General features: G+C 43.2%; 1 protein-coding gene across 2 annotated transcripts in view; it reads left to right on the forward strand.

Annotated features, from left to right (window-relative positions):
• LOC115812997 (myosin phosphatase Rho interacting protein) overlaps positions 1-12755 on the forward strand; it is a 31668-nt gene that overhangs the window by 7547 nt on the left and 11366 nt on the right. Inside the window, exons 4-15 of one of the 2 annotated variants that reach the window (XM_030775572.1) lie at positions 2846-2997; positions 3121-3205; positions 3389-3563; positions 3739-4198; positions 5350-5479; positions 7275-7382; positions 9002-9058; positions 9804-9872; positions 10022-10111; positions 10837-10946; positions 11084-11645; positions 11782-11919. In XM_030775572.1, coding sequence (XP_030631432.1) covers positions 2846-2997; positions 3121-3205; positions 3389-3563; positions 3739-4198; positions 5350-5479; positions 7275-7382; positions 9002-9058; positions 9804-9872; positions 10022-10111; positions 10837-10946; positions 11084-11645; positions 11782-11919 — 2136 coding nt within the window. The remainder of the gene's footprint in view (positions 1-2845; positions 2998-3120; positions 3206-3388; positions 3564-3738; positions 4199-5349; positions 5480-7274; positions 7383-9001; positions 9059-9803; positions 9873-10021; positions 10112-10836; positions 10947-11083; positions 11646-11781; positions 11920-12755) is intronic. The other variant, XM_030775573.1, reaches the window with a different exon arrangement.

Consider the following 12755-nt stretch of genomic DNA (forward strand, 5'->3'; position numbering starts at 1 on the left):
CTCGATAAATAACTGTCGAGTACAGCAGGATTAAGCGAAAAAGTTCCGAACGTGACAGGAGTTGAGCAGCTGGGGCGAGGGAAAGATTGCGATGCTCTGAACATGAAGCTCAGGCCCTAATACAGCATTCCCCCCAATTTGCCCATATTTGGTGAAACTGTAGAAGAGCGTCAGTGACGGTGCTATACTCTGAGAACATTAGCCCCCTAAAACCGCTCGGAAATGTAAAATATGCTTTGAGATTTGCATTCCAGAGACTGCCCTACCACAATACCTATTTCTGTAACCAGACTGAGGGTTTCCAGAGTCCAAACAGAATTGTCTTCCAAAGGGAAAAAAGGCAGAGGGCTGCCGAGAGATTTACTGAGATCTTCTTTTATTATCGGCGTGCGTGTGTGTGTGTGTGTGTGTGTGCGTGTGTGTGTAATGCAGCAGACATTACACATGCAGAGACAGCAGACAGATCGCTTCTAGAAGCTTCTTAATTGCAGAGACTGAATGCCAGGTGTTGAGTTAGACGATGTGGTTTTACAGCCCTGAAGTGTTTCAGGAAGATCTTGAGGGGGTTGTTGGTGAAGGTGAAACAGCGAGTGTTCTGGGCTCTGCGTCTTGATTGAGGGCACTGCATGTCTAGGCACATAGGTGCTGTAAAATATTGGCGTCTGCCACACAGAGCAGCATTTTGACATGCCTTACGCTGGCACTGTAAAAAAAACAGCGGAATCATGGCCTACACAGTGATGTCATTCGAGAAAGTTCTGGATTTCGTTGTATGAGTCACTGAGCACGGGTAGTTTCTGTTGCCTATGAATGTTACATTGACATCACGAGTTATGATGATTTATTTAGCCAGAATTCTTTTTCCTGATTCTGATTCCTCTGCCTGTTACTACAGCTGTATATCAGCACTGTTTTCAGCAATGGCAGTCCCATTTTTTTTCCCCTCTCCTATTCATCGATTCCTTATCGATGCCAGACGGCACCGTCGGTTTTCTTTTAAAGCATTTTCTCTTACCGTAAACAATTTTAGTTTTCTCTCCTCTTGGTTTTGCATAACGTGTCTAGATCGCGTCGATGAGAACGTTTGTATTTTTAATAATAATAATAATAACCCTTTGTTTCTAAAAATAGACGCGTTGTAAAAAGTCATAGACAATGGAAGGATATGGGATTTGGTCCCATGTTGTGGAGTCAGAGCCATGATAATGTGAAACCCATGAATGGCACTCTTGGCACCCTCTTCTCTCTTTGTCTTCTTGCCAGTAGCAGAGATGTAGTGAGCACATCTACTGCGTAATTTTTTTTTAACTGTTTTGGTTTTTTTTTTTTCCTTTACTTTTCTTTTCTCACACTCTGTTTACTATGTATGTCCTGAGAAAATGATCTAGAACCATTTAAGTCTTTACCCAAGTGGCCTGGAAAAATGACTTGTTATATCTTTAAACTTAACCCATGTATACCTGACGTAAAAGCAACTCCCACACGGGGTATCGAAGACTCCCACTCTTGAGTCTAAGAGAACCGCAGCGTAACTTAGTCATGCGTTATCTGTACGTTTTCGACCGTGTGGGGTTATAGAAAAAGAAACGTTATCTTGCCTCCTCGTAGAGAAAGGCATTGCTGAATCATCTTACCTTGTATGGGTGCTTTTACACAGGGTTTTGCTCGATATCTGTTACAAAAGCATTACAATGTGGGAAAGATGTGTCTCTTGCCTCGGTCGTCTTGTTTTGAGGTTTGCGTTCCCTGTAAACTGAAATTCTTTTGTCGCACACCGTCTTCCACTCATGGTATCTCATTAAGCCTGTTTTCCCAGCAGCATTCTGTAGTGAAAAAGAAACAGTTCTGCAGTTTATAAGTGTGACACACTGTAATTGCCATATTTGGCAGCCCCTGGGGTTTACTGGCAGCTTTTAATAAAGCCAGATCACTTAAAATGGCCATAAAAGGAGGCAGGAAAAGACAGCACCTGTTTTACATCTAGAAGCAACAGAATGTCTGATAACGGCCAAGGGAGACGTTTGTGAGAGAATACTCTCTGACTCTGAGTGTTTTCAGTGAAAGATGCACGGGCACTTCTGTAGAAATAGATCATACCACCGCCGTCAGCTCTGCCTACGCACTGCTAGCTTAAAATTTCACTTCTGTATTGTTGCAGCCTTTTCTTCTTCTTCTTCTTCTTTTCACCAAAAGGGGATAATTGTCCGAGTTGGACATCCATGTGTAAGATAGTTAGTTTACACATTCTGCTGTGAAGGTTTCTTTGTAGTGGAGGAATGTGAAATGCTTTCTCTCACATTCATTTGTCTTTCAGTAACTGAGCAAAACATGGCTATGCTGATCCAACCTCTGCTCACTACTGGCATATATTACAAAAGAGGCTTAGTCCTGGCTTTCTAGGCTGTCACCTCCTCTATTCATTCGCCAAGCAGTGGAACCAATAGGATTTTCCTGGTTGCCATAGGAATTTTTGATAACTATGGAATGACCTTACAGTACACAAAGATAAGCCAGCTTTTTTCACTGAGAAACTATAAAGCAAATCTTTTCTGTTTATTGTGAACACCATTTTAAGGATCCCCTCTAACAAAAAGAAAATCTGCTGTATTTTTAGGGATTGCAAATATTCTGTCAAAAAGCTTGCCTCAGAGTAATTAACTCGGATAGTATGTTTTCACTAGACATTCATTACTTTGCGCGGTGAGAGCGATGGCTGGATGTCAGATGGCTTCAGCTGTGGTCAGAACAGCCACTGTGACAAATTTCTAGCTAACCGATGAAAGTAAGTCTGTCAAGTTAGCTTTGCATGTGAAGTGATGATCATTTTGCTTAATTCCCCATACAGCCAAGCACCCTCCCCCAAGGAACTGTAAACATGAACCTGTGTACAGATGTGGTAGATGCGGAGCCTAGGACGGGACAGAAGAATTCCCTTTGTATCATCACACCCGAGCAGGAGTACTTCATCCGCGGAGAAAGCAAAGAAATCATCAATGGGTATGCACGAATCACAGACTGTTAGCTTAAACTGACATAAATGGCCACCGGCCGTTGGTTTAAAATGATTCCAGGCGTGCTCAGTAAACTTGTCAATGAGGAGTTTGGATTCCCTCTTGCCAGGTGGAGTGAACAGCTAATTGTTTACCCAAGAACCAACAAACAGAATCAGAAGAAAAAACGCAAAGTGGAACCAGCAACTTCACAGGTAATTGCTATCGGAAACTGGTGCAGAGGTTTTTGTGCAGAGCTTGAGTAGGATGTGTGTTGCTGATCTGTTGCATACTTTACCAGCTGTTAACAATCAAGCCGCTAGCTAAAAGTCATGCTTTCCTTGCTGATCATGTTGAAAAATTGAATTTTGAATGAATTTGTTTTCTTTAAATCACAGGAGCCAGGCCCAGCAAAGGTAGCTGTGACCGGATCGGGTATCCCTGAGGCAGAGAAAGTTCCGGATTCCAGCTCCATTATTTGGCAGGAGGAACTGCAAAATAGGGAGGCAGATGTCGGACAGGTCTGGACCGGAACGGACATGGCGCCCCTGAGCTCACCGCTGCCCCCCGCAGGTATGGGGTATATTACTTAAAGTGTCCGATTTGAGCAGCTAACGTATGGATGGCTGTGGTCTTGCTTTGATGGATGGCAATGGCTGAGTAGACAGTTATGGATGAATAGGGGAGTTACTAAATGGCCTATACCTTTGAGTCACACCTCCTCATCCATATTTTTTTTTTTTTACAGGTGAGAGTGCATCCGTGGGACGTAACCCAGACCAGGGTTCCGTGAACGGTGACGAGGTTGACCGGGCCGGGCTATCCTTTACTTCTACTGTCCCTCAACCCCCCCACGACCTCCTCTCTCCAACGGGCAGCTCGTCCAGCCGACACAGCGGTGAGCTGGGTGGCATCCCACGCTGCCTTTCACCCGCCCCCAGCGACCCCTTCCCCTCTGGCAGCAGCCTCCTGTCCAATGGCTCTCATATCAGCGGCTCCATGAGCTCTCTGGACTCCGACGCCAGCGGCAGCACCGTCACCAGCACTGACAGCCACCCGACCGAAGCCTTCGGCCGCGGCGCGCGAGGCCCCCACGACACGCCCCGTTACCGTCGCCACGAGGCAGAGGCTCGCAAGGCCGAGAAACGGAGCCGGATGCATAGCCCCGAGACGCAGGACAAAGAGCCTCTTTCCAGTCCGGAGAGAAGGTAAGGTCGAGCTTCCCACCCCCCCCCCCCCATTCACGAGACGCGTTCCCCCTTTCTGCGTCTGCGTGCGTTAGTTTTAGTTCTCCTTTTAAAGGCATGTGCTTTGGCCAGTTTGCACTCAGGCGGCTCTTGATCCAGAAAGCAGTCCGACCTGGGAGATCTGTGAGGATAGCACCAGCTGAGATAAAAACCACACATACCTTATTAGGCCAAATCTACTGGGCTCGAACGCTGTCCAGTCATTTGCAGTAAAAACTTGTGCATGCTTTTAACATGGAATAAGGGACGATTACTCAGATAATTACTTTCCCTTTGTTTTATCTGGGCTGATGTTAGACATAAACATACTTTTAATAAACAGTCTTTGTTCTTTCCATTTGGCTTGGTTTCCACCGGGTTTTTTTTGTTTTGTTTTTTTTCGTTTTTTTTCCCCCTCTTCTTAAGGGCAGGGGTCAAAAAGCCCTGAGAGGGGCATTTTAAACAAAAAAGGTGACAGACTTCCTTTTTATAACCGAGAGGGCAAGCGTTTCTCTCTTCCCCTCTTTTTGAAAAACACGCAAAGAGGCAAGAGACAGCTGAAGAATGCTTAAAACCTGTCCAATAGAGAGAACTTCCATTTGGTTTAATTTTGGTACATGGGAACTGTGCCACTTTATACCCGGCAGCCAATGAGGCTGTGAGCAGTCATGTGACACAAATACCTCACTGACTGGTGCTCTTGTTGCCTTTTAAGGAGGACGACACTGCAGTGAGTGCCCCAAATAAGGTCAAAATTCAAAAAAAGAGTCATTTAATATTTCCAGCCAGCTGAATTCCTATCTTAAACAGTAAGAAGAAAAGAAAGCAGTGTAAACACTTCTACACAATAAAACATCTTTTAAAAAGCCAAGTTTGACGGGGGTCACAAATACTGTATTTTATCATTTACCCTTAAGTTGTTTTCTGCCAAAATCACTGCACTCAATTTCAGTTCATATCATTTGCCTGTAATGTAGACCGCTCTCAGAAATTCTGATGCTTTTTCTGTCGTACTGTTTCATTTCTGTTGTCTAATTTTGTGTGGGTAAATATTGTTAATAAGTGAAATTAAGTCATCGGTATTTTTGTGTTCCTCTTGTGAAGAACTTACCAGCACGTTCTCTAATTCTCAGTGGTCGATCAAACGTGATTGAGAAGCTGGAGGCACTGGAGCTGGAGAACGCCGAAAAGATGGAAGTGGAGGAGACAGCGAGCAGTAGGGCAAGACAAGGCCGCAGTGAGATGAGGCGTTCCAACAGAGAGGTACAATAGACTCACCCTGACCCCTCTCACTGAGTGAGGTTAAGTGTTCCAACAGAGAGGTACTATAGACTCACCCTGACCCCTCTCACTGCAGTGAGGTGAGATGTTACAACAGAGAGGTACTGTAGACTCACCCTGACCCCTCTCACTGCAGTGAGGTGAGGCGTTCCAAAGGAGAGGTACAACAGACTCACCCTGACCCCTCTCACTGCAGTGAGGTGAGGCGTTCCAACAGAGAGGTACTGTAGACTCACCCTGACCCCTTTCACTGCAGTGAGGTGAGATGTTCCAATAGAGAGGTACTGTAGACTCACCCTGACCCCTTTCACTGCAGTGAGGTGAGATGTTCCAACAGAGAGGTACTGTAGACTCACCCTGACCCCTCTCACTGCAGTGAGATCAAGCGCACGCTGTATTATTGGAAGGGAATGAACATGCGGAGTTATGCGCATTTAAATGTTTTTGCATGTTTACACTGTCTAAACATTCATGGAAACGTGTGTTTAAGCATTAACTTTAGAATGTGGAACTAAGCTGGGAGATACACAGTACGACAGGGAGATCACAGGAACTTCCTCGCATCTGTGTCGACTTTGATCCAGTCATAACAGGAATCACAGAATAATCTGGAAAGCGAATACTAAACCTTTATATTCCGATGTTTGTTAGTCCCTTTTCCGAATCTGTTTTGTTTCTGAGACAAAGAGAAAGCCTCTGCCAGGGAACACAAACTGCCCTTAATTGTTTAAGGATTAATTGTCTAATGAGCTGTCTGTCAGTACTGAAGTACCTTGTCCAACTTGTCAAGTGTGTTTGGTGGAGCATCCACACACCAACATATATGCCAAACATCTATTCACAAGCATGTAAACAAACTCTGAGAGATACAGAGGCTAGCCTTAATATTGTTTGAAATGACTTTGGCCTTTGTTTCTCTGTTTCCACTTATGCTGGTTCAGTGCAAGGTTTGTGGTTACCAAGAACAATGCACGAGATGGAGATTACGATAAAAATCTCATTCTTACCGCATTCTTTGGCGATACCATCTTCTATTTGGAGCGTAAACTTTTACTCTTTCCTGTAATTTTAAAACCCATGCAAATCTTTTTGGCAGTTTTTAGCTTTTAGAAAACACACAACAGACAGATTACTCTAGATTATAAAACACAGAATCCATCCACACAGCAAAAGGTGATGGAAGGCAGTTGAAACTTGAACGCTTCCTCGGAAAAGTTTCAGTGTTTCTATAGCATGCAGATCCACCTTAATTACCATTACCACCATTGCTTGAATCATGGCTAGGATATGTCTGTTCTTTTGTTGTATTTTTACGTTTGTTTGGTGATGTGATATGCCTGTGCATGTTAATTACAGTTCTTCTAGTCACCGACCACTAGTAACGCCCACATTTGATTGTTATCTTAATACTCATGCATACCAGCACTAAAAACATGGCCACTTTCAATTTTCATCTCTAGGTGTGAACCAAATTCTTTGAGTTGTTTAGAAGTTTAGGAGCAACTTCACATGCAACGATCACATGCGGTGTTCAGACAGCTCATGCCCTGGTGAAGCTATTTGGCCACTGGACTAATCTGAAGCAGATGATACACCTTGGGCACCTTGTGATAATGTTTTTTGTGCGCCGTCCTTGTGCTGCATATAATGGCTCTTAGTTTTTTTTCAAACGGCGTAGACACCCATTCATCGGGCTGTTCTTTTTTTGCTGTTGTTGTTGTTGTTGTTGTTGTTTTTCGGCATAGCTGCGAATCGCTGATATGATTCTCGCCCTCAGGAACAGAAAAACGACCCAACACGAGGCCTGGACTTCCACCACTCTACGCTGCCGCCGCTTAGAAGAGCCAAGTCACTGGACCGCAGGACCACAGAGTCAGTCATGACTGTAAGCGTTCCTCCTCCCATCCCTCTGCACTCTGCACGGATGAATTCAGTCGTAGTGCGGCCGTGTATGGACAGGAAAAATGACTTAATCTGTGCGGGATTATTGACAGGGGGAGCATTGTAATCAGCGTACATTGTGTACCAAGGGTGTGAGGTGAATGAATTCCAAAAGCAGGTCCGTACAATGCCTCTGTTGTTCTCCTCGGTTCGAAGGTCAAGCTTAGCTCCAGTCTTGAGCCATGTTTTGTTGGGGGGGTGCGGGGGGGGGGCGTGTAGACTGACTGCTGTTTTGGAGTATTTTTGAATCTGAGAAGCACAACCGGTCAGAGTAGAGAGACTGACTGGAGTTAAAAGGTTTGTTATACACCACCCCAGTCCTTTTGTTCTTAGCGCTGAACCAACTGTTACCCCAGTAATCACTCAAAATTTTATGAGGATTTTCCTCAACAAGTTTTGGCAGTTCTGTAACTAAACTGAGAGCTTTGTGTGTGTGTGTGTGTGTGTGCGTGCGTGCTTGTGTGTGTGTATGTGTTGTGACAAGCACTTTAGGGCATGTGACAAATGATACATCTCAAGCCCACGACACATCCTGTTTATTTTGGAAGAGTCATAGTCCTAGTGAATACTCACACAGTTTTTTCCCCCCCTCTGGTACCTCTAGTAATTCTCATTGCCATCTTGTTTCTCTGTGGCATCTTTTTTGTTGTTGTGAGAACACAGACGTCCTAATCCTCCCGTGTGCGCCGCTGGGTGTAGCATACTCCCTCCTCCTACCCAGGTCATCTCCATGTCCTCCCTGTAATCAGCCATGCATTCCAGTCCCACTGTTTGCCTACACGCTTGTGTGTGTGTGTGTGCGTGCGCGCGCGTGTGTGTATCTGTCTGTCTGCCTCTGAGAGAGAGAGGTGTGTGTCTATTAAATGTATATAATTGTAGGTATGTGCATACATGTTCGATGTGGCCCAGTGTGTGTCTGTGAACGTTCTCCATGTGTTTGTTTGTTTGTATCTTTTGGTTGTGAGAGTGCGTGTGTTTTCTGCATTTCCACACATGCTTTCTTTGGGCACAACGCACATATGCCTGTAGTGAGTGGGTGTTTTTTTTTTCCACTGTGTGTGGATCACCTCTGAATTACTGATCACCAGCAATTTATGTGCAGGCTGTTTAATTGAAATGAAAAGAAAAAAAAAACAGCATGTAGAGTCTCTTTTCTGCCCTTTTTTACTGTTAGTTACTTTGTTAACTGATTTATATAATCAATCAATCAATCAAATGCCACAACAATATGAGCAGTGGCTATGAATATAGCATCTACTGGTCAAATTTGCAATGAAACAGAAAAGTGCAGAAAGTTCTGTGTGGGATACGACGCCCTTGTTGATTTGGAGATGCTGTTATGTAAAAATATCCTGAAGCTTTTCATTGCAGGTGTCTCTTTGGGTAAGTAGCAGAGAGAAAAATCCGAGCTGGGGTGGTTTGCTAACTGTGCTGTACGAGGGGGCGTCGGATGTTTTGTTATGCTCGGTGTGCATGAGGTCATAATGTGTGCTGTTGAAAAATTTGGTTATGATGCTGATGAAATCAGATGCATGACAATTGCTTTGAATTTTTATCCCACAGCCAGATTTGTTGAACTTCAAGAAAGGTTGGATGGTGAAACTTGATGAACAAGGACAGGTGGGTGAATAATATTTAATGTTGCCGAGTACTTGAAATTCTTTATAACTGTGTTGAGTCAACAGGCTCTTCCTCATCTAAAGCATTATAGTTTATGAGTGTATTTTGTATTTTTCAAAAAAAAAAAAAGGATGATTTGTACACCACTCCGATAGGGGAATTAAATGTGAAATGATGAAGGTTGTAAAAAATTGTATTTTCCTGAAGAGCCAGGCACGCTGTCCTCTAGTGTTGGGGATTTTTATTTGAAGTTGAGCCTTGCCCCCCCCCCCCCCCCCCCCCCCTCACTACCTTCACAGAATAAATACAGACATATGTAAATTTTCTGTGTCCAATTTTGACCTTATATTGACTGCATAGCCAGCAAACGTATGGCATTATTATAACAGGCAGATCTCTTAAAGCTGAAGATTGTCTAACCTTTTTGCAGTGGTGAACTCATCAAAGTTAACTCCTCTAATGCTTTCTCCTATCCCTCTCTCAAAGGCTTACTGAAGCGTGAAAGGGCAGACTTTGATAACAAGGCTTCAAATAGGTTAAAGTTGAAAGAGCGCAGTCACCTTGCTTTTTTTTTTTTTCCTACCGTCTTTAAAAGCAGGTTAAATGTTTGGGGAAACCGAACATGCATCACACAGTTGTCTGATTCTCTCTTAACAAAGACATCTTGCATCAGTTTGTGATTTTTTTTTTTTTTTTTTTTTTTTTTTTCAGCCAGAATCGTACTAAATTCTCATTTTTCTTTCAGTGGAAGAAGTATTGGTTCGTGCTGACGGATCACAGCCTGCGATATTACAAGGATTCAATTGCAGAGGAGGTAATGTGCCGTTTATAATTGTACAAACAGCCTTACTGACCTGGCACTGGGAGAGACACTTAAAGTGCATTTATTTCACTGTTAGTTTTGTGGCAATAAAAAACACTTGCTCTTCTCTTATCTTTTTTTTTTTTTTTTTCCCCTTACAGGCTTCTGACCTGGATGGTGAAATTGACCTCAGTACATGTTATAATGTTACGGAATACCAAGCTCAACGAAACTATGGTTTCCAGATTCATGTAAATATCTTGCGTTGCTATGTACAGAACGCTTAAACTCCTGATTTTGTTTTGTTTTGTCCTAAAAAATTGCCGATTCAGTAGAAATTTCTTTTCATTTGATAAACAGGTATCTGTTTACATGTAATCAGTAGCTACTAAAAAGGTTAGAATTTTAAACATAAGCATTTGACAGTCACTACTGTCCTTAGTGTGACGTTGTGTTATCAGATTATATGTATAAATGACTAAAAATCCCCTGTATACTTACAGGAAGTATTTACAGCATTTGGGTTGGCATATGTTTGATCAGGACTATCAGTAAAAGTTTTTTTTCAGTGTATTATGAAAAGGAAAAGAAAAAAAAAACAGTACCATTGGGTGCCGTGAACTTTTCGCTGTTGGCACACTCATTATTTGTTCAGACGTATGTAAGACTTAAGAATCTGAATGAGAGGTAAATATTTATATTCACAACGTGCCAAGCATACCGAGGACATCAATGATGCATCATTATTGTAAGGACGAGAAAACAGACTTTTACAGTTCATGGATTATATGTCTGCCTAAATTATGCTGATTACTGAGACATTGCAGCGTGATTGTTTTATTCCTTCATTTGCCAGTCATCAGCATATGAACGTTCACTCATTCCTCAAGGTTTCCGATTGTCCGCCTTTAAAAAGCCATTAACTTTATTCAGTTGTAAGGCTAATCTAATTGTCTAAATATTTAACTTTCTTTAGACGCAGGAGGGAGTCCACACCCTCTCTGCTATGACGGCAGGAATACGTCGCAACTGGATCCAGGCTGTGATGAAGAATGTTCGACCCTCCACTGCCCCAGATGTAGCCAGGTCAGTGCAATCCTTTGCTCTTTTTTTCTACCCTGGCCACCTCATTGTGAATAAGCGCACTCAGTAAAAAAAACAACAACAACAAAAAAATAGACCTTTAATATAATGCCATTTATTACCATTTTTAAAAAGTACAGTGAGTATAATATGACTGACGCCCATGGTTCTTGTAGCCCCCTGGAGAGTATGGTTCGACCAGATGTCACTCATGATTCTCCATCCTCTGAGGCCTCCTCGTCCGCGGAACGAGAGCCGGGGCCCAGAAGGAGCCGGGCGCAGGAACGCAGGCGAGAGGGCCGCTCCAAAACCTTCGACTGGGCAGAATTCCGTCCCATAGCCCAGGCTTTGGCGCAGCAACGGGCACACGAAGCAGACGCCCTGCAGATGGAGCTAGCCGATTCGGAGCGCAGTAAGAGGAGAGAGGAGCGACGGAGGCGGTATGAATCCGTGACGGGCTCCTCTCTCGATCCCATGTCTGACGGCAGCGGGATGGACTTTGAGAGCGTTAGCAGTAGCCTCGGCGATGCCGTGCCTCCATCTACAGAGCGTCAGCGGAAGGTGGAGGACGAGATCGAGCAACACTGGCAGCAGGTGGAGAAGACTCCAATCCGCGAGGAGAGGAGGGTGCCTCTGTCCACAGCGCTGCATAGCCGCGAGACAGCTGAGCTGGAGAAGCTTCTAGAAAACTATAAAAAGGGGGTACGCGCAAATGAACGCCTGTGATAGATCACAACAGTATTAGGGGCATTGATGCTTTGGCTAATTTCAGCTGTACACTTTCAGCCATGAAGTGGTGTCCCTGATACATTCCTCAATACTCTTTTCCCCTTTGTAGGTAGAAGATTTGAAACTGCAGTTAGAAACCTGTCATCAACAACTGATGGATTCCAACCAGCACAAATTCGATCTGGAGAGTCAGCTCAAGGCTGCGCTGGAGCGAGAACAGCAGATCCGATCAGGTTACATCTCACCGGTAAGTCCGTATTTACGTCTGTGTCCATACTCACTTCAAGTTCAGTATAGTATTTGACTTAGTTATGATGCCACTTAAGGGGTTTGAGCGGCAGTCTTTTCCTCTAAACAGCCTTTGCATGTCTTTAAAACAAAAAAAAGAAAATACAAGCTTCCATCTTTATCATCAGAACTTCAAAGCTGCTAAAAGTGCCTTGCATGAATCCGTCGCATGTAATGGAAAAAAAAAAAAAAGATTTGGGTCTTATTTTCTATTTCTCTCTTATTGTTCATCTTCTCTTGCTATGTTCAAAAGTATGAAGGATGCCATGAATTCATATCAGCTAAATTTTACATCTGTGTATAAACAATGATTAACACTAGACTTGTGAGTTTTAAGGTTTCTCTAATGCAAAAAGCATGACAACATACTCAAAATTCAAATACTCAGTGCCCTTAAGATACATTAATGCTCTTAACCAAGAACTTGTATTTGTTTGTTCATTTGCTTAATTAATATTTGAAGGGAAAAAAACAGTATTCTTGAATACACAAAGCATCGACAAGTAAAGATCCAAACGGACCATTAGATGTCTCTCCAAATTATATGCTGATCAGAAAACAGTTTGATCACTGTTTTTTATGAGTTTATTGATTGTTTAATTAGTTTTGACCACCACTAATGGTAATTATCAGTATTTAACTCTGATGTTGTGTTTTGAAGAATGACAATATTCCAGCAGCATCCATAGCCGAAGAGAAACAAGTGGATAAATTATTCTCGCCATACCGCAAAGGAGATAGAAATTAGATCAGAAATTTGTCACTGACTATCTTCTTTCTGGTGGTGTTTTTTTT

This window comes from Chanos chanos, chromosome 5 (assembly GCF_902362185.1).
Source record: "Chanos chanos chromosome 5, fChaCha1.1, whole genome shotgun sequence".
Classification (NCBI taxonomy): domain Eukaryota; kingdom Metazoa; phylum Chordata; class Actinopteri; order Gonorynchiformes; family Chanidae; genus Chanos; species Chanos chanos.